This window comes from Haplochromis burtoni, unplaced genomic scaffold (genome assembly GCF_018398535.1).
Source record: "Haplochromis burtoni strain Fernald_Lab_line unplaced genomic scaffold, NCSU_Asbu1 Contig_714, whole genome shotgun sequence".
Taxonomy (NCBI): Eukaryota; Metazoa; Chordata; class Actinopteri; order Cichliformes; family Cichlidae; genus Haplochromis; species Haplochromis burtoni.
In genome coordinates this window covers 12,750-32,656 of record NW_024583075.1, presented here as the reverse complement: position 1 = coordinate 32,656, position 19,907 = coordinate 12,750, and the positions used below count along the sequence as shown (strand labels likewise).

The 19,907-nt window shown below is 44.4% G+C and overlaps 3 protein-coding genes across 6 annotated transcripts in view; 1 reads left to right on the top strand and 2 right to left on the bottom strand.

Annotated features, from left to right (window-relative positions):
* Positions 1–11,017, bottom strand: part of LOC102308795 (MAGUK p55 subfamily member 4) — a 42,173-nt gene extending 31,156 nt beyond the window's left edge. For 2 of the 4 annotated variants that reach the window (XR_006053217.1, XM_042215414.1), the window contains exons 1-7: positions 10,657–11,017; positions 9,140–9,197; positions 8,105–8,226; positions 7,939–8,016; positions 7,045–7,128; positions 1,189–1,320; positions 51–345 (exon numbers count right to left, since the gene is read on the bottom strand). Coding sequence is in view for 3 of the 4 variants with exons in the window: in XM_042215414.1 (XP_042071348.1) it covers positions 51–345; positions 1,189–1,320; positions 7,045–7,128; positions 7,939–8,016; positions 8,105–8,226; positions 9,140–9,161 (733 nt within the window). In the remaining variant the exon portion in view is untranslated. Of the gene's footprint in view, positions 1–50; positions 346–1,188; positions 1,321–7,044; positions 7,129–7,938; positions 8,017–8,104; positions 8,227–9,139; positions 9,198–10,656 lie in introns of those variants that run through there. The other 2 variants (XM_042215413.1, XM_042215415.1) reach the window with 2 other exon arrangements.
* LOC121812645 (serine/arginine repetitive matrix protein 1-like) lies at positions 3,622–5,855 on the top strand. Its single transcript, XM_042215416.1, has 2 exons — positions 3,622–5,545; positions 5,621–5,855. Exon 1 carries the CDS (start codon positions 3,694–3,696, stop codon positions 5,059–5,061), a length of 1,368 nt encoding a protein of 455 aa, XP_042071350.1. The 5' UTR covers positions 3,622–3,693; the 3' UTR covers positions 5,062–5,545; positions 5,621–5,855.
* A 4,586-nt stretch (positions 11,018–15,603) lies between the features above and the next one.
* Positions 15,604–16,533, bottom strand: LOC102308486 (olfactory receptor 52D1-like). Its single transcript, XM_005949897.1, has one exon. It carries the CDS (start codon positions 16,531–16,533, stop codon positions 15,604–15,606), a length of 930 nt encoding a protein of 309 aa, XP_005949959.1.
* Positions 16,534–19,907: the final 3,374 nt, after the last annotated feature.

Sequence of the window (19,907 nt, the reverse complement as noted above, 5' to 3'; positions counted from 1 at the left end):
GATGATTGGTGATTGTATGGACTGTCATCATCTGTTCTTCCTCCTCTTACCAGTGCAGGTAGCAGGGTTCAAAACAGAGGGAGCTGACTGATTGAGTCCTTTGTTCCCAAGTTTTACAGTTGGTGAACACAAATAGCAACTTCCTGTGGATTCATAGCGAGGGAGAAAGGGGTGGGACCTGCCGTCTTTATGAACAAGGGGAAGCTTTGCTTCACTTTCGGGCACTCTGAGGTCCTCCCCTGACTGAGCTCTTCTTGCAGGGATGAGGCGTTCCAATGTAAAGCGGTGCAGGCTGCTCCAGCGGCTGTGAATTTCTCCTACACTCCTTCTACACTCTTCTCCACTCTTAATGAATGAAAGATGAGAAACTTTGAGTTTTTAGGGTTTATTAGAACATTTTAAAGTTAACATAATGTAATTTATATTTAAGCAATTTAAGACTTAACTACTTTATGACTAATCTGAGGGCACCTTGCAAGGCTACCTTCAGATTTGTCATCGAATCTATGAAGTCAACAAGCCATCTTGTTGACTTCATAGATTCTGTTTAACAAAAGTGATCATTTCTGCATCCCTATCTTACAGGAATATATTACTAATTTGTTTGGTTTGTTTGAAAATGTAATCACTCTCTGGATTGTGCTTATAAGCAATGTTTTTTGTCATTTTTTTTTCAGAGAGTTTTGGACGACATAGATATTGAGACTAATAACGCCATGTAAATAGAAAGCTAAGCTACCTTAGCTTATCTAAAACAAAAAACAAGGACAAAAAATGACAAAAACACATTTATGTATATTTATAGGTTTCTATAGCTGACAGTTAAAAAAATACTAGGTAATAGGTCATCAAAAAATTATTGTTGGATGAAACACTGGTCTTGAATGATTCATTCATCAACTCATTCACATACTCTCAAAGGACCTTTTGGTCAAATTATTCTGAGTAGTTATAATTGAAAAGAGAAAAGACAAATATACACCTCTGCCTGCTACGGATTCCTGACATGGGTGACTGATTGCACTAAAGCTACCAGGATTTTTAACTCCTTTTACTCCTTTTACAATTTAAAAAGGAATATATACTCATAGGAAAACATAAGGTCCTTCGTGTAAACTCAAGAACTGCAAACGAAACTGTGTTTCTGAGCAAAAGTTTACATTTATGAGGAAAATGCTTATGTCTTACCAGAGGCTGGTTGTTCTTTACAAGACACACAATCCTCATTGCCTCCTCATCCTCTGGTATTTCATCAGGCAGAGGGGGTAAGACAGGCTCATAGTCTGACTGTGCAACACTGTCATGAGATGACAAGAGAGCCTGATATACAGAGAGATAGATAATCAGTAATGGGTAACCAGAAACTTCAAATATAAGTTATAAGTTAAGAAAGGCATGCCATGATGAACATGGATTCTAAAATGAATCTATAAAACGAATCTATATCTATATATCTATAGATATATCTATATCTATATATCTATCTATCTATCTATCTATCTATCTATCTATCTATCTATCTATCTATCTATCTATCTATCTATCTATCTATCTATCTATCTATCTATCCTATACTATATATATATATATACTATATATATATATATATATAGTATATATTGGGGCAACAATACTCGTATCGATATTGAAGCAGCTCATGTGTTTATTCACCCTTTAACTGTCACGGACCCGGTTCCGGGGACTCGGGGTTCGTGAACAGTGTGGACCTTTATTGTTATTTGTGTCTTGGATGTATGTTTGCTGCACTGTGCTCTTGTGTTCCATGCTGGTGTGTGTGTGTGTGTGTGCGTGTGTGGGTGGGTGTGGCTGGAGGATGAAGGACAGCCACCTGCAGGCCTGATGGGTGTGGCCCTGCCAGCTGCTGGTCACGCCTAGCTTCCCACACACCTGCTTCTGATCAGGATCGTCGGGGGAGCTACTTAACAGAGCGATGGAGCTTCCTCCGGCGCAGGATCGTTGAGTTAGACTCCACGTCAGTGTCTCGAGTGTTGTTGAGCGTATGCCTGCCGGAGTTGGTGCCGTAACGGCTGTGTCTGTTTTTCCTCAGGAGGACAGCGGAACACAGGACTGCGAGACACACGGGGTGTGTGAAGGCACAGGGGCAGAGAGCACGGGATACCAGCACTTGGGAGAAGACACGTCACGGGAGTCGAGGGAGCACTTTGGAGAATTATTGTGTGGTGTACATTTACCTCACTGTAAATAAACCCACTGTTCATTCCTCTAAGTCCTGCGTTTGGGCCCTCTCTCCAACACCCCCCACGGTCTGGCCCCCAGACCGTGACAGAACGATCCTGCCATTATGGGCCCAGCGGACTCAAGGACCGTCTCACAGGAGGAATTGCTCGCCCAGCTCTGGAAATACTGTCGGAGCATTATCCAGGCGGCAGATCCACATCAGAGACACTTACAGGTCGTATTTTTTGATTCCTTCTTATCATCACTCACCTCATCTGTGAGCTTTTTGGACATTAAGAGACTAATTTCGATTATAACCACGATGAGGGAAAGTGCCTGTTTTGAGCTGTTTGGTTTGGGCTGTCCGGGCGAGGAGGATATGGCAACCTCCCTGGGAGCCCTTGCTGCCTATTTCTTTTCTCATAGGCTGATAGCCTCCCCGCCGTCGCTTGCAGCTCGCTTGCTGGACCCTCCATTGCGGGGGAAACGTTTCACACGCCCTCTGCACCTCTCCACATCTCCACTCACCTCTGCGGCACCTGCTGAGTCAGCAGACCAAGGACCGGCAGCTCAAAATGACACAGCTGCTCTCCTGTCCGGCCGGCTGGTGGAACCTCAGCCTGATACGCTGGCCCCAGCATCGTTAAAGAAGCGACGCTTGCGCCGCCGGCGTGCCTCACCGCAGTCAGACTCTAAAACTTTCCAACAGGCGGCTGTGGTGAGTCATATGGACAATTCATCTTCATTCACCTCATCTGTTTTTTCACTGGACTGTGTGAAAGCTAACCTCGTAGCACAGCCAGCTGCCCAGCCTGTAGCCGTAGCACAGCCAGCTGCCCAGCCTGTAGCCGTAGCACAGCCAGCTGCCCAGCCTGTAGCCGTAGCACAGCCAGCTGCCCAGCCTGTAGCCGTAGCACAGCCAGCTGCCCAGCCTGTAGCCGTAGCACAGCCAGCTGCCCAGCCTGTAGCCGTAGCACAGCCAGCTGCCCAGCCTGTAGCCATAGCACAGCCAGCTGCCCAGCCTGTAGCCGTAGCACAGCCAGTCCAGTCAGCCTCTCGTCTTCGTCCTCAGTTGGAGGCTGATATGCCTGCTGGAATTACCCTGCCATTATGTCACCCGCCTGTTGTTTCTATATCGCTGTCCAGTCTACCACGAGTAGCTGCCGCACCATTATCACCTCCGCCCTTTGCAGCTACTTCTCCACCAGCGTCCCATCAGACTGCAGCGACCGCGGAACTCTCGACTTCACCATCCACATCACCCGCTCGGCCGTCATCATCCCATCCGCATGCAGTCACCCCTCGGCCATCTTCTTCACCGGCTCTACCTTCACCTTCCCCACCTGCGGACACCGCATCGCCATCTTCGCCTCCGGACTATCCATCTGTGGCTGAAGCGCAGCGGGAGGAGCTCACACCGCCAGCTGAGGTGCTCAGCGAGCCGGAGGAGCCCGCACCGCCAGCTCGGAGCTCAGCGAGCGGGAGGAGCTCAGCATGCCCGAGCCGGAGCTCAGCGAGCGGGAGGAGCTCAGCATGCCCGAGCCGGAGCTCAGCGAGCGGGAGGAGCTCAGCATGCCCGAGCCGGAGCTCAGCGAGCGGGAGGAGCTCAGCATGCCCGAGCCGGAGCTCAGCGAGCGGGAGGAGCTCAGCATGCCCGAGCCGGAGCTCAGCGAGCGGGAGGAGCTCAGCATGCCCGAGCCGGAGCTCAGCGAGCGGGAGGAGCTCAGCATGCCCGAGCCGGAGCTCGCGCTGCCAGCCGAGGAGGAGCTCGCGCTGCCAGCCGAGGAGGAGCTCGCGCTGCCAGCCGAGGAGGAGCTCGCGCTGCCAGCCGAGGAGGAGCTCGCGCTGCCAGCCGAGGAGGAGCTCGCGCTGCCAGCCGAGGAGGAGCACTGTGAGCCGGAGGAGCTCAGCGAGCAAATGCCGGAGGAGCTCGGCGAGCCGGAGCAGCCCAGCGAGCCACCCACTGAGAAGCCCGCACCGCTGCTGGCGGACCTCAACGAGCCGGAGGGACCGGCGTTGCCAGCAGAGGAGCTCAGCGACCTTGGTGAGCCTGCGCTGCCACCGGAGGAGCTCGGAGGTCCGGAGGAATCCGCTGAGCCAGAACTGGAGGTCTGCGTGCCGGAGGGGCCGCCACGTCCTGCAGCCCGGCCGCCACGTCCTGCAGCCCGGCCGCCACGTCCTGCAGCCCGGCCGCCACGTCCTGCAGCCCGGCCGCCACGTCCTGCAGCCCGGCCGCCACGTCCTGCAGCCCGGCCGCCACGTCCTGCAGCCCGGCCGCCACGTCCTGCAGCCCGGCCGCCACGTCCTGCAGCCCGGCCGCCACGTCCTGCAGCCCGGCCGCCACGTCCTGCAGCCCGGCCGGTACATCGGGAATCGTGGGTGGTGCTGAGGCGGGAGCTGCAACGCCGCCGCCGCCACCAGACCCGTGGCAGGCCGCCAGAACCGTTCCGCCGCCATCGGACCCGTGGCAGGCCGCCGGAGGAACGGCGCCGCCGCCACCGGACCCGTGGCAGGCCGCCGGAGGAACAGCGCCGCCGCCACCGGACCCGTGGCAGGCCGCCGGAGGAGCAGCGCCGCCGCCACCGGACCCGTGGCAGGCCGCCAGAACCGTTCCGCCGCCATCGGACCCGTGGCAGGCCGCCGGAGGAGCAGCGCCGCTGCCACCGGACCCGTGGCAGGCCCCCTGAACTGTTTTGCTGCTGCTGCCGGACCCGGGGCCGTCCACCGGAGATCCTGCGCTTCCGCCACTGGACTAGAGGTAGGCCACCTGAACTGTTTTCGGCCTCTGCCTACCCACAGCAGGTTTCGCCCATTTCTGCCGCCCACCGGGTCGGCACCCAGAACTATATTTGCTGCCGTTAGGGCTGGGGTTGGACTACTGAACTGAGTTCTTCACTTTTCTTTGTTGTTTGGTGGTGTTGGCGGTGAGGTTTTGGGGCCCTCCGTCCTGGACCCCCCGCCTCCCGCCCTGGGTTGGTTGCTCTGTGGTTTTGTTTTGGGTCGTCGGGAGTCGACCCTTTGAGGGGGGGTACTGTCACGGACCCGGTTCCGGGGACTCGGGGTTCGTGAACAGTGTGGACCTTTATTGTTATTTGTGTCTTGGATGTATGTTTGCTGCACTGTGCTCTTGTGTTCCATGCTGGTGTGTGTGTGTGTGTGTGCGTGTGTGGGTGGGTGTGGCTGGAGGATGAAGGACAGCCACCTGCAGGCCTGATGGGTGTGGCCCTGCCAGCTGCTGGTCACGCCTAGCTTCCCACACACCTGCTTCTGATCAGGATCGTCGGGGGAGCTACTTAACAGAGCGATGGAGCTTCCTCCGGCGCAGGATCGTTGAGTTAGACTCCACGTCAGTGTCTCGAGTGTTGTTGAGCGTATGCCTGCCGGAGTTGGTGCCGTAACGGCTGTGTCTGTTTTTCCTCAGGAGGACAGCGGAACACAGGACTGCGAGACACACGGGGTGTGTGAAGGCACAGGGGCAGAGAGCACGGGATACCAGCACTTGGGAGAAGACACGTCACGGGAGTCGAGGGAGCACTTTGGAGAATTATTGTGTGGTGTACATTTACCTCACTGTAAATAAACCCACTGTTCATTCCTCTAAGTCCTGCGTTTGGGCCCTCTCTCCAACACCCCCCACGGTCTGGCCCCCAGACCGTGACACATATGTATCGAACAATACAAAATTTTTTTTTATTTTATCAACTTTTCTTCTGACGATGCTGTCTGTGTTGAGTGCTCAGTGGATCTGCGCTCACAGTGCAGCCTAGGCGGAGTAGTCGAACGCAGATTCACTGAGCGCAGGGCAAGCTAGCGAGACAGAAGTTAAGCTCTCCTTGCAACATGGCAAATTGAACCTCCCCCACCCTCATTCAGATCTGGCGTTTGGAACTATTTTGGTTTTCATGTGACGTATGACCCTGAAGGTAAGCGCGTCATGGACAAAAGTAAAACAGTATGTTGGATGTGCCACGCAATGCTCAATTACATGGGTGGGAACTACTGCGTTAGCGCAGTTAGCTCGTTAACGTGTTGGCCGTCCAGCCCCACGCACGGGGCGATCCGCGGTAGCTCGTTAACGGAGATTTGCCGTGTTGTGGCGTTAACGTCATTTCAACGAGATTAACGCTGACAGCACTAGTGGGAACACAACGAATATGACTGCACATTTACTCCGACATCATCCTAGTGCAAAGACAAGTGGAAGCAGACAAAAACAACAAGCACGCATGCTACAAACTTTACCCGAGTCATTTAGACAGCCGTTAGCACAGGATTCTCCTTATGGGGACCTGATATGTTTAATATGCTGCTGAGAATATAGCCCAGAAGAAGCGTATAGTATAGCTTTTATTTTGGAAAGAGCCATTTCTCTGTAATAAACTCTCTTTTCCAAAGATGAGTGATTTCTCGATCAGATAGATTTATTTTTTTTATTACTTTGTTGTTTCAGCAACATTAAATTTAAAAACTGTACTTTTGAGTTAAAATATATATTTATAATTTTAATAAATGACAAATTAAAAAGCATGAACATTTTTTTTGTATCGAAAAAATATCGAACCGTGACACCAAAGTATCGAACCGAACCGAACTGAATTTTGTGTATCGTTGCACCCCTAATATTATATAACGGGAAAATATTTTATCATATGATATCTATATAATATATATATATATATATATTATATATATAAATATATATATATACATTATATATATATATATATATATATATATATATATATATTATAATATATATGTATTATATATAGTTATAATATATATTATATATATTATGTTATATATATGATATATATATATTGTGGTATGTGTGCATGTGTATACCTGGATATGAGGTGAGCTCAGGAGGCTGCACAACTCTCTAGCTGGAGCTGAAGGCTTTTGAGCTGTCAGTATTGCAGTTATGACCTAATGAAAAATTAAGAAGATTCCTGAATCAGATGTTAAATTACATTATACTGGAAAGACAGAATACCAGACATATGTAAAAGGAAAGCAAGAGACCTAAAAACACTGATTTCTATGGAAATATTTCCAGAAGAAACTTTAGATCCAGACATAATTTTAATGACTTTAACCACCTACGACCCGAACTCTTCCAGAGCATGCATTTTAATTTCTCTTTGATATTTGGGCATACTGGGACCCGATGAATGTAAAAACAAAGGATTACCAGTTTTTTGTTTTACCCTATTTTTTACCCACTTGAAAAATGAGAGCCACATATGAGGATATCCATTTAAAATTTCGTAAGAACAGTAGCAGCATAATGTCCTCATAAGTGGATATCAGGCCCTTGTAGAGCAAAATTGAGTATTTTGGTCTAAATAACCCAAAGTGTGATGTCCTAATATGTGGACGCCAGGTCCTAGGAGGTTAAAATGACTTATCACAGTCATCTGGTCACTTGATCCACATCCTCTAAAAACTTTTTCAAAAAGGAAAGGTTTAAATCTAAATGTAAATGTAGAGAGGGTGTCTCCTGTTGTGCTTTGTATTATTTACAGAAAGCAGACATGTTCTGGTTGGTTTCTGTATTGATTACATTATCAGGCTTACTTAGTTTTAATTTTGTTACCTTTTGCAAGATGCAGAATTAAAATTCCAATTGAATCAGCTGTGATAAGGTGATATTTTACAGAACACTAATGACTGATATTTAGGGATCTAAATATTTCGTCTATGGCTGCTTGTTTGTTGTGTTGTATATATACACACCTCATGTGAGAGTCCTGCAGCATAAGGCAAAACGGGGCTTGGTGTCAGTCTCTGGAACTTTAACAGGCACTCATAAATCTGGAGACAAAGCACCAAATGATAACTTTTAGTTTGCAGACAGATGGTAGGTGTATGTCTTTTACTCCAGGACCTTTGAATCATGTACCTTCAGCAGAGCACAAAGCCACGGTGCACTCAGTAGTTCATGCAAAAGCTGAGCACCATTAATGTTCCTGCTAACAGCTTGGTCAACATCCTTCACCACACTGGATAGTACCACACTGACACCTGAACAAATGATGACATAGGGAATTAGGGAAGACACAGGGAATTCTTGGTAAATGGACTGGTAGTTATGCACCACCTTTCTACACAGCTGAGCGCTCAAAGCACTTGCAACTAATTCATCAAATTACACACACAATCATATGGCACTTATGCCTATGCAGCAGTTCAGGAAGTGCAAACTGGACTCCAACCAGCTGCTGACCTTCTACCACTTCATTGAGAGCCTGCTGACATATATCACAGTATGGTACGGCAGCTGCACTAAGGCGGATAGAGTGAGGCTTTAGAGTGTAGTCAAGGCAGCACAACAAACTGGAGATACTGCTATCCAGTACAGATGCTGAAGTGATCCATACATAGCTAATTCAAGTTGGTTAGCTTGGGGAACAAATTTGCATTGTCTGAAATGTTGACATTAAAATGTGGTTCGAGTGCTTAGAGTAAAACCACATTTCCATATTACTTTATTTCACATTGGTACAATAATATCAGTGGAGAAAGTTTTTTAGTAATTGAAAAATAAAAGTGCTCTCATATTGTCCAAATTTGGTTTGATTACTGTATTGTTCCAGTGTTTGCTTAACTGTCTCTTTATCTTTCACTTGGTATTGTCAGAAATAGTTAGAATTGGGGCATTAAAACTGGGGTACTGCATGATTAATTACACTGTGACTGACAGATTCCAATGAATGTCTTTAATATAATTGCCTTTAATATCACAGCAGATGTTTGAGGTTTCACATTTCTCCTGAGCAGAAGGTGAAAAGCCGACAGAACCAGACAGGATTAACATTATAGAGAAGCCCTGACCCTTCTTTTATAATAAGTCTTTTCAAGTAAGCACCTACTCATGACTGAGACACGTGAATTCAAGTCTACTGAATTTGTCTGTATACGTGTATGTGCTTCTCACCATCCTCCATTGCTTGTTTCATGGTAATTGTTCAGAAGAGAATGAAAGGGTTATTCCACTGAAAAGATATGGAGAAAAAAAATAAAAAACAGATTTATGTAACAACCTCATTTTTTACATATTAAAAATAAAACAAATCTAGATAATTTAACAATCTTTAGTTAGTACCCATGTCATTATTAAACATAATTCAATTCATGTTGTGTGTGACTATCATCTTGTTTTATTACAACAGACAAAGAAAGATGACACATTTACATTTTCATTCCAAAAGCATTTCACCTTAGGCAGAATATCAGGTTGATCTTCATGTTTTCAAGGCATGAAAACACTCAAAATTACTACTTGGTATGGATATAATCTTCAGAGTTTGGAAGTTATGGCTGATAACCATGATTTTCATTCAAAATTGATCAACAGCAGATCTTGATGCCCTGGACAATTTGACTGCAGCTGGATAAAATGAGTAGTTTTTAAGTTAATTGTACTTCAAAGTTAAGAGTCTGTAACTTTTGAGAGATCATAGCAAAGTCTTACTATTATGATTAAATGTTATGGCTGTAGAAAATAGGTGTATCTTTATACCATGTTGTAATACACATTCTACCTCAAATGGTGTCCAAATAACTAACTTAAATCATGCTGTGATTGTTTTTATTTTTTATTTTTATTGTGTAGTTTTGGTCGTTATTAGGGGTTACTTTGAATAAATACATAAAATGAATATTTTACAAATAAAATGTTAATGTTAAAATTTATTTTTTTAAAAAAGAACAACAAATGATCAAAATTGCAGAGCAATGTTTAAAAATTATGTTCCTTTGAACAGCAGAGAGGGAAACAATGAATGAAGTGAATGTTTTAAATGCAGCTTATCCTACTTTAGAACTTCCTGTTACAGCAGCAGGTTACTAAATGTGGACTAATTTCAGGTTACGGCTATTCTTCAGCTGCTTATCTCGGCTCAACTTCCGTTTCCACTTACACTGTCTGGGAAGAGCTTCCATCAGTCATGAAACCTTGGGTTCTGTGAAACTCGTTACACAGTTTCATGGAACTTCTTTTGGACTATTTCTGTTGGTGTCGCTTATCAATCATGTAAGATAAATATTATCATTTAAAAAATAAATTGAATCCAGACCTATATACACCAGGGAGAACTTTGTTGCTATGCTATTGTATATAAAATATGCAATATTTTATTGTGTCTACATTATCGCCAGGAGGGTCCCATAGTGGATGGCAGCATTTATTAGTATTTCTTTGTGATTATTCTGTATGTGCGTAAATCCTTCATCCCTCATCCCTCAAGTTCTTGGTATTTCAAATGCTGTGCTACTAAGCAAACACAAAAAGGCATATAAAAAGTACAGTGAGCAAATAGACACTCAGCTTATTTGCTCATCAGCTGTAAGTAAAGCCCCATAGAGCAAGCAGGAAGGCTGTATATGCTTAGTCTGATTTTTTTTAATCAATTGCACTACAAGAGTCAGAAGTGTCAAAAAAGGTAAACTCACATTCCCTTCCTGTGGTCCAATTGTTCAGTGTGGGATTTCTCAGTTGAAAGGAACCAGTAGGGCGAGTGTGTCAGAAGCAGTCAACGCCAACAACATGAATGTGAGTTTACTACCAAACCTGAACTGACACTAATCCTCTCGGACCAGACTTAATCCACCAACCACCAATCTCCCTCTCTCACTCCCTTGCGCTGTCTCCTGCTCCCCCTTCTCTCTTCCCTGTTTGCTGATTTTTGCAATATTTTAAAAAAACATTTCGTTATCAGCTTGAAGTTTTTATCGCTAACCCTGTCAGTGTTCCCATGTCCACTTTTATTCTAGTTCCTGCTTTCTCGCTGTATTCTTCAGCCATCCTCATCAACTCACTCTCTCATTCACTTTAAGTAAGTCATCAAATCACAAAGCTTCTTAACTCTTCACTGCTTTTAGCCCCCCCCACACACACACACAGTATAATCACACATGTTTGTATAGCTGTCTTTGTGAGAACCCTTTGTGGCATAATGCATTACCCTGCCCTTTATCTTAATCTTCCCTTAATTCCAAATCAAAGCCTAAGACAGAGCCCAAAGCCTCAAATAGCCGTGACAAGCGGCAGGTTTGTCACGATGTGAAGATCAACAAAATGATCCTTTATCTTTAATGTCCTCATAAGCGGAACATTGGTCTTGATTCTCACAATAACTGTTGGCACATACAAACAGCAGGTCAGCAAGCCAACCAGAATCAGAGTGGCAGCAAAGAATAACAGTACTTCTGGTGCATTAACCCCTTAGCAGTCCTATTAGTCCCCTAAACCATCCAATGTCCCGTGGGCGGTACGTCCGACTGCTAACAGTTTAAATCCCACTGCAACATCTGGGTGAGGCCAGCCTGTGTCTGCTTTATGTATGTGTGTGTTGGGGGTTATTGCAGGGTAATGGTCACTGGGTCACCTCCTCCAGGATTATTCTGCTTTCTGAAGGATCAGTGGTAGACAAAAACACAAAGAAAGAGAGAGAGGACATATAACAAAAACAGATGCAAGAAAACATGGAAAAGTAGTACTATGTTTTTCCAGCAATTCTTTCTCAATATCTGACCAGCTACAGTTCTTTGCAAAATTCACATAACAATACGTGATCAAGTGATAAATTAAGTGATAAATTGGGAATATAGATTTCGTGTCATGACTAGGATAAAGGGAGATTATTAGGGCCATATAAGGGCCTCTGTGATTTTGACTCAGTGGGTGTGGTCTTGCTGTCTTTCCAGTCTTAGACGCTGCCCTTCTTTACAGCTGATTCTATTTAGCAATTAGGCCGGAGTACTTAAGTCCAAGGAGAAAAGCATTCCCGTACCAGAGGAACTTTTTGCTTTGCATGCTGTTAGGTGGATGTGTGACTGTTTATGCTTACTCTGTGAAAAGTTTGATCATTTAACCTTCTTAACTTACTCCATTGTTTAGTAGCTAACTTATGTGTTTTCTTGCTTTTGATGGTTTTGAAAACTCTGTTTTCAGATGTTTATAGAAAGGGAATGCTACACAGTAGTGAATATGGCCCTGTCCCAAATTCCTTGAGACTTGTTGCTGCCATCAAATTCAAAATGAGCTAATATTTTTCATGAAATTTTGGTTAGCACTGTTGCCTCACAGCTAGAATTTCCTGACTTCAATTCCAACATCAGGCCGGGGTCATTCTGTGTGGAGTTTGCATGTTTTTCCCGTGTTTATGAGGGTCCTCTCCGGGTATTCCGGCTTCCTTCCACAGTCCCAAGACATGCAGTTAGTGGGGTTAGGTTCATTGGAAACTCAAAATTAGGTGTGGGTGTGAATGGTTGTCTGTGTCTATTTGTTAGCACTGCATCTTGCCTTAAGACAGCTGGGATAGCCCCACCCCGCCCCCCAATAAAAATATAGGGTTAATTTGGGGGGGGTCTAATAAGCCTGTATCTTATTTTGAATAAAATATGGGGTTATTAGACTTACAAATCACTGCATTCTGTTTTATTTACATTGCCTTATAATTATTTTCATTTTGCATGAATGCTTGTGAATTTCCACAATATTTTTATAGTGGACAAAAATATTACTTTTGTTATTTCCTGAAAATGTACTGCTTATGTATTTTTAAAATAGTCATTATTAGCTAGAAACATTCAAGACGGATGGTCCAGATGGGCCTGGGCCCCCTTGCCCACGTGGGTTCCAGGGTATGGGGGTGTCTACTGGGTCAGCCGGGGAGCTGGCCCCAGGGAGGGGCCTCCCTTCCTTCCCTCCCCATCTCCAGCTGCTTCCCTCTTCCCGCTCCACCACAATCACCCACACATGCAGGGCCGTGGGGTAAAGGTGTGTGGAGATGAGGGAAATATTTTACTGCTACTATTCATAACCATCATCATTTCATCAAAGCATTTATTGAAGCTGTTGGCATTATGTTAAAACTTGTATTACAGGTGTTATCATAATCACATATTAACATTTTCATTACAGGTGCATTTATAATCATTTTATACACACATTGCAGGATTGTGCTTCTAGAGAGTTGATGTTCGGTCTATTAAAGTTCTTAAGCTTCGCGTGGCGTGACTGTCCAGGCGATCAATGGTGTAAGTGACTTGGAGCAATAGAAGGTTCAAAGCATGCACGCTTACAAGCACACATGAAAGTATTGATTCCAGGCCAAAGGCCAGAGATACATTTTGCTTCTAACTGCCTTTTAGCTTGCCTAGTAACAGGTGACAGAAGACAAGTCAAGAAAAGGACAAGCCCTCAGGGACCATTTAGGCTTGCAACTTATTGCCTTGTATGGAAGGTGTGATAGAAAAAGGAACTTCTTTGTCTAATTTTAGGGGTTTAAGATTGACCATTTACTATAACTGATGCATATTATGTTCATTTGTGACGCATGAAGGGGCGTAACCCTGATGAATGAAACCATTGTGAATAGACCTTTTCGGGGAAGATCGATGCTGGTGTGGCAGTATACATCTTCCCACGTGTGTACTCAATAAATCATTGTTTGACTGAACTTTTCTGGGCCTCTGTTGGTTTGTTCCATTGCTCAACATTTTCGAACCTACAACAGGTGTGTCACCAGGGTGCAGGGGAGGCATCCCCCCCTCTGTCCCCTTCTGGCTGCCTGTGCCTCAATTTTATCCCACAACTTAGACATTCACATTACTCACACTCTCATTACACATACATATAGGACCTTGGGGGTGGGCATCCAGAACACCATCAGGATGTACAACCTCACCCCTGGCGCCATTGCCCACCTTTCAATTTTAAATACACGTATATATTGAGGGCTATTAGGAGGGGCTATGCGCTTACCTGCTGCTCTCTGGCAGGTAGCTCCATGCCCTCCTGGGTTTTAAATGCACCTTAGAACACACATGCATCAACACTACAATGAGCGGGTGGAGGGAGGTTTGGAGTCTTCTCACACCCCCGTTCTCTGTTGCCTGTTGGGACGGGGAGGCTGGGAGGAGTTGACTGTCTGACTGGAGTCTGGAATGTGGGGCCTCCCTGCTGCTGTGGAGTCGGGGCGGTCTGCTTCTCTCCACCCCAGGGAAGAGGGTAACACTACCTGGGTCTGGGTGCAGTTTCCCCCTCTAGGGACAAGGGTACGTAGACCCGGGGCTTAGAGTACGCTTGGGGAGTGTGATTGTGTGTACAGTGTCTATTTATGTCTGTTTCCACGTTGGGTGAGTGCTGAGTAATCGCATATGAAAGCATGAGGGTGGGAATAGATGGTTGTATCTGTGTGTGCCTGTATGTCTGTGTCTTTATGTCAGGTTGGGTATCAGATGCCAGCTCTCTAGGGACATCTCAGGCCCTCCATGGTATGGAGGCCTATCTCCCCCCACCACTCCCCCTGCCAGTGGCAGACGCCCTCAGACATCGGTGAATTGGTGGTTCTTGGTGTCCGGGGTCGGACGTCCAGGTACGCACGGGCTCACTCCTGGCTTGGCAGGGCCTGGAGCCTGGGGCTCGCTTGGGCCCCTTCGGGGGGTGGGGTGCCCTCGGCCTCTGGGCCTGGGGCTCGGTCACTCAGGCACAGCTGGCTGCCGGCGGAGCTCACATGCCTCAAAGCACACTGTGTGCGCTGTCGATCCCACGTGCTGCACAGTTGCTTGTTTTCTCTTTTTTCTTTCTCAACAGGTGATCCAGGTAATTGATATATATTTTTTGTCTGTTTGTTTTGTTGTTTTTTGTTTTTTGCCCTTTATCACCGTTCCTCTTCCCTGCTGTTTTTCTTTCCCTACCTCTCTTTCTTTCTCCCTTTTATAAAATAATAATAAAAAAAGAAACATTCAAGACAATAAAAGTAGACAAAATAAATGAAAAAGGGAAAAGAAAATCAAAACCTTCTGCACTATAAAAGACCCACAAACGCATTTTCTAAACACTAAAACCAAATTGTTTATTCTGCTAACAGTTTGGTTTCTGTCTTAAGATTTTCAGCTCTTTAGGTTTCATAGAGGTACAAACTCTTTGTAATTAACTTTAATCAATGAAATCAAAATGACCAAACAATAAAGGACAACAAGGAAAAAAGTTAAAGTGGGCATGTTTTGCAAAATAAAACTTAAATTTAAAAGCAATTGTTCACAAATTATGAAAATATATATGATATGTAAGGTACATTATGGCATAAAGATTAAATGTGACCTCTATATTAAGATAACTCAATGATAAAGGGTGGAACACGCAGGGTATGGCTTTGTTTTTTTGCATAAGTTTTCTCAAATCACACACACTTACTCTGAACCTCTTTTTTTCATGTAATTTAAGTCAAGTCAGAATCTTAAACTAAGCTATATACAATGGACTTACAAAGGCTGTTACCAGTGTCATGTAATACTAAACAGTGGTCTATTTACAATTTAAGAAAAATGTTTTAATAAAGCCTCCATAGCTTCCGCTTATCACAAGTAACTGATAATGATTAAAAGAAAAAGTCAACATCTTTTGATATGAAGTGTAACAAGAATTCTGTTACGGATCTTTGATAGTTTGAATCCATAAAGTAAAGGATTCATAACTGGAGGAATAAAGAGAACAGCTATAGCGACAAAGTTTTGAAAACTTTGAGGTACATCATTTGATGCAAATCGCATGTGCATCAAATCAGAAATCACAATTACAAAAAAAGTAACCAAAGAGATCAAATGGGGCACACATGTCTGCATAAACTTTGCCTTGTCCTTTTTTGATTGCACACATGATTTAACAAGATAGATGTAAGTCCAAACAATAAAAATCCAGTGAAATATGTAAATTGAAAGCGTAGTATATGCAAAGGCACTATTGACAAGAGTGTCCATGCCAGGGCAGGCAACTTTAACAATCAGCCAATTAACACAGAAGAGTCTCTGAATGTCTGTACCACAGAATATCAGCCTGTCTGTCAGCATAATGTTAATGGAGAAAATGCAGAAAGGTGTTAACCAAGAGAAGCATACTAGTTTGGAGAGCTTCTTTTTTGTCATAACAGAGTGGTATTGAAGTGGTTGGCATATGGCCAAATACCTGTCATAAGCCATGACTGCAAGAATAGATGTGTCACTGCAAACAAAAGAGTACATTACAAATGCCTGACAAAGACATTCACTATAAGAGATGACCTGTGAAGATGAAAGGAGGTCAATGAGGAACTTGGGGTAGAAACCTGTGCTTCCATAAAGCCCATTAATGCAACACACACATACTAAAATATACATAGGTTCATGTAAGCTTTCATCTAAGACAATAATCATGATGACTGTGACATTAAGAAATACAATTGCAAAGTAACACACTAGAGTGGCAGAAAAGAAAGCAGCTCTGTAATTAGCTGTCTCATTGAATGCTAACAGATTAAAAATTCTCACTGTAGAAACATTATCCATAATGTCAATTAAACACTCTGCTTCTTAACTTGCCACAACGTAATACTATTCCGAGCTACCACCTAAAAAGTTAAAGTGGATCATTTGTCGTGTGTTGCGGCTGCATTCCTGAAACGATGTCTCCTTTCAAAACCACATATTAATATCCTAGCTGACACACTGGGGATTCTGATCATAGGCTTGTTTGACTAGACTGCAGATTGCTAAGGGAGAGGCCAGCCACACTTCAGAGAAAGCTCATTCCCACTGCTAATATCCGCAATCTTGTTCTTTTGGTCATTTTCCCAAAATTTGTGACCATAGGTGAGGGTAGGGATGTAGATCAACTGGTAAATCGAGAGCTTCGCTTTTACGCTTAGTTTTCTCTTCACCACGATGGACCAGCAGAGCATTACTGCAACCAAAGCACCAAATCATCTGTCAATCTCCCGATCCCTTCGACTCTCTCTTGTGAACAAGACCCCGAGATACTTAAACTCCTCCACTTGGGGCAGCAACTCGGTACTGACCCAGACTGGGCTTTCTAAACCTTTTCTGGCTGAGGACCATGGCCTCAGACTTGGACATGCTAATTCTCATTCCCACTACTACACACTTGGTTGCAAATCGCTCCAGTGGAAGCTGAAGGGCACCACCTAGAGCCAGCAGAACCACATCATATGTAAATAGAAGTGACAAGGTTCTGAGACCACCCAAGCGGAAGCCTTTCACCACTTGGTTACGCCTAGAAATTACATCCATAAAAATTATGAACAGTATCTGTTAATTCCTCCTGTAGAGTGATGGGCCTACAGGACGAATTAATATTTTATTATTTATTATATTAGGATTCTTCCATGGTGTCGTTTCCGTTTTCTTCTTTTTGAGATTATGGTTTATACATTATTCTAAAATGTAGTTCATCTCCCTGGTTTTGGTTCTTGTTTTGTTTAGTATTTGTCGCGGTCCTGGGACGTTCATCCAGTTTCCTGGCTTTATTCATATCCTTGTGTTTAGTTTTAGTCATGGTAGTGTGCTGTGCCTCCACTGTGTCCCTGTTGCTTATGTAGTCTCTCTCTTGTGCATGTTAAGTTCTGTTTCTGTGTTAATTGATCTGTTTCCCTGTCGTGTCTCTCGCTCCCCCCTGTTCTTTGTATTTAGTTATTCCACATCTTAGAGTGTGTCTCTTGGTTCCTGTTTTATTTTCGTAGTCCTTTGTCCTGTGTTCATTGTATTTAGTTTAACTTCTTCCCTATGTTTTCTGGTCTGATTGGTCCCAACTGTGTTCCTGCCTGTCTCCCATCCCTTTGTTATCCTGCATGTGTATTTAAGTCTTCGGTCTCCCTCTGTTCATTGTTGCATTCTCCCTGTTAGCTGTATTTTCTGCCGAGGGCATCCCACCCCCCGAAGGGGCCCGAACAAGCCCCAGGCTCCAGGCCCTGACAAGCAGCCACCAGGAGTGAGCCAGTGCGTACCTGGACCCCCATCCCCAGACACCAAGAACCACCAATGCACCAATGACTGAGGGTGTCTGCCACTGGCAGGGGGAGTGGTGGAGGGAGATAGGCCTCCATACCATGGAGGGCCTGAGATGTCCCTAGAGAGCTGGCGTCTGATACCCAACCTGACATATAGACACAGACAAACAGGCACACACAGATACAACCATCTATTCCCACCCTCATGCTCTTATATGCAATTACTCAGCACTCACCCAACGTGGAGACAGACATAAATAGACACTGTACACACAATCACACTCCCCAAGCGTACTTTATACCCCAGGTCTAGGTACCCTTGTCCCTAGAGGGGGAAACTGCACCCAGACTCAGGTGGTGTTACCCTCTTCCCTGGGGTGGAGAGAAGCAGACCTCCCCGACTCCGCAGCAGCAGGGAAGCCCCACATTCCACACTCAATCGGACAGCAAACTCCCCCCCCACCAGGTAACAGAGAACGGGAGTGTGTGAAGACTCTGTGTTTTCTTCTGTTAGTTGTGTGTTCTCCCGGCATGTCATGCCATGTCATGTCGTGTCATGTTATGTCATGTTATGTCATGTCCAGTTGTTAGTTCTAGTATCTTTTGTTAGTGTCCTTAGTGTTCACCTCTTTTTGTTTTAGTTTGTTTTTTCAACAATAAAGCTGTCGCTTTCAGTTACGTTTTTGTGTCCGAGACTTGCGTTTGGGTCCAATCCCTGCCTGTCACACAGCTCACCATAATACATGGCTGTTTTAAGGGAGTCCAGCAAAATAATAATTTTACTATACAGTATAAACCACATGTGTTTATTTACGATAAAACTACAGTGAAATTACTGCAATTTCCTGAGAATACTGGATCCTGATTCACATTTTAAAATCTCTTTGGGCATACATGAAGTGGTCAAGACTCGTTCAGACTTTTTTGACTATCATAATGATGTGACAAAACTCACATCTTCTCCCCTGATACTTTCTGGTTAAGTTAACATAATATTTTTCAGTTTTACTGATCTTTAGTATGAGGTTACCCTACCAGCACCAGCCCTCTAGAAAGGAACTGCAAGGTTCATGAGACTGAAAGTCATAAAAAACATGAAACGCTGAATGTAATTTATACACAACCTGTAAGAAGAATGATTTATTAATTCTGAAAGAGACGTTGGCTGTAGACCTGTGGAAAGTCTACATTTAAAATATAAGATTCACTCTCTTCTGAAAATCAGAAACATTTACTTGACTCCTTAAACTTTTGGTGCATTTGCATCATTACTTGTTTTATGAAAGAGAAAACTACTATTATAAACAGTACGTTTATTGTTGTTGTTGAAGAGCTTGTATTTGTGAGAGTTAATACCAAGCTGCATTTTAATTGCTCTCTAGAGGCAAAAGACATAATGACCTGTTGACCACCACAAATTCTCTGTTATAAAAACCCAAAGGTGTACTGAATGGTTGTTATAAAATAACACATTAGATCAATACCACTGGATCCCTGTAATTACAGAGGTAAATGGGAGAACATCCCATGAGCTCACTGTTGCCACTGGGTCATAATTAGAGGTTTAGAGACTGGCTGTAGTCAGGCCACTCCTCTGAGGCCTGGCCTGTTGTTTTCCACAGTGCAAGTGAGATAGATGCAAAGGCACAGTATAGGTCATTAATGACTCATTAAGGTATGCTTACATCACCAGGGGGCAGCTTTGTGTAGCCAAATGTTAAAGTCATGAAGTCGCCTTAAGGGGGCATGTTGATATTATGAAGTAAATAATATTATTATGAGTAAGTAAGTATTATAAGTAAATTGCATCATACAGTTTGAAGTAACTTTTTTCATTCTCCTAAGGCGAGTGCGCATGTACACACACACACACACACACACACACACACACACACACACACACACACACACACACAC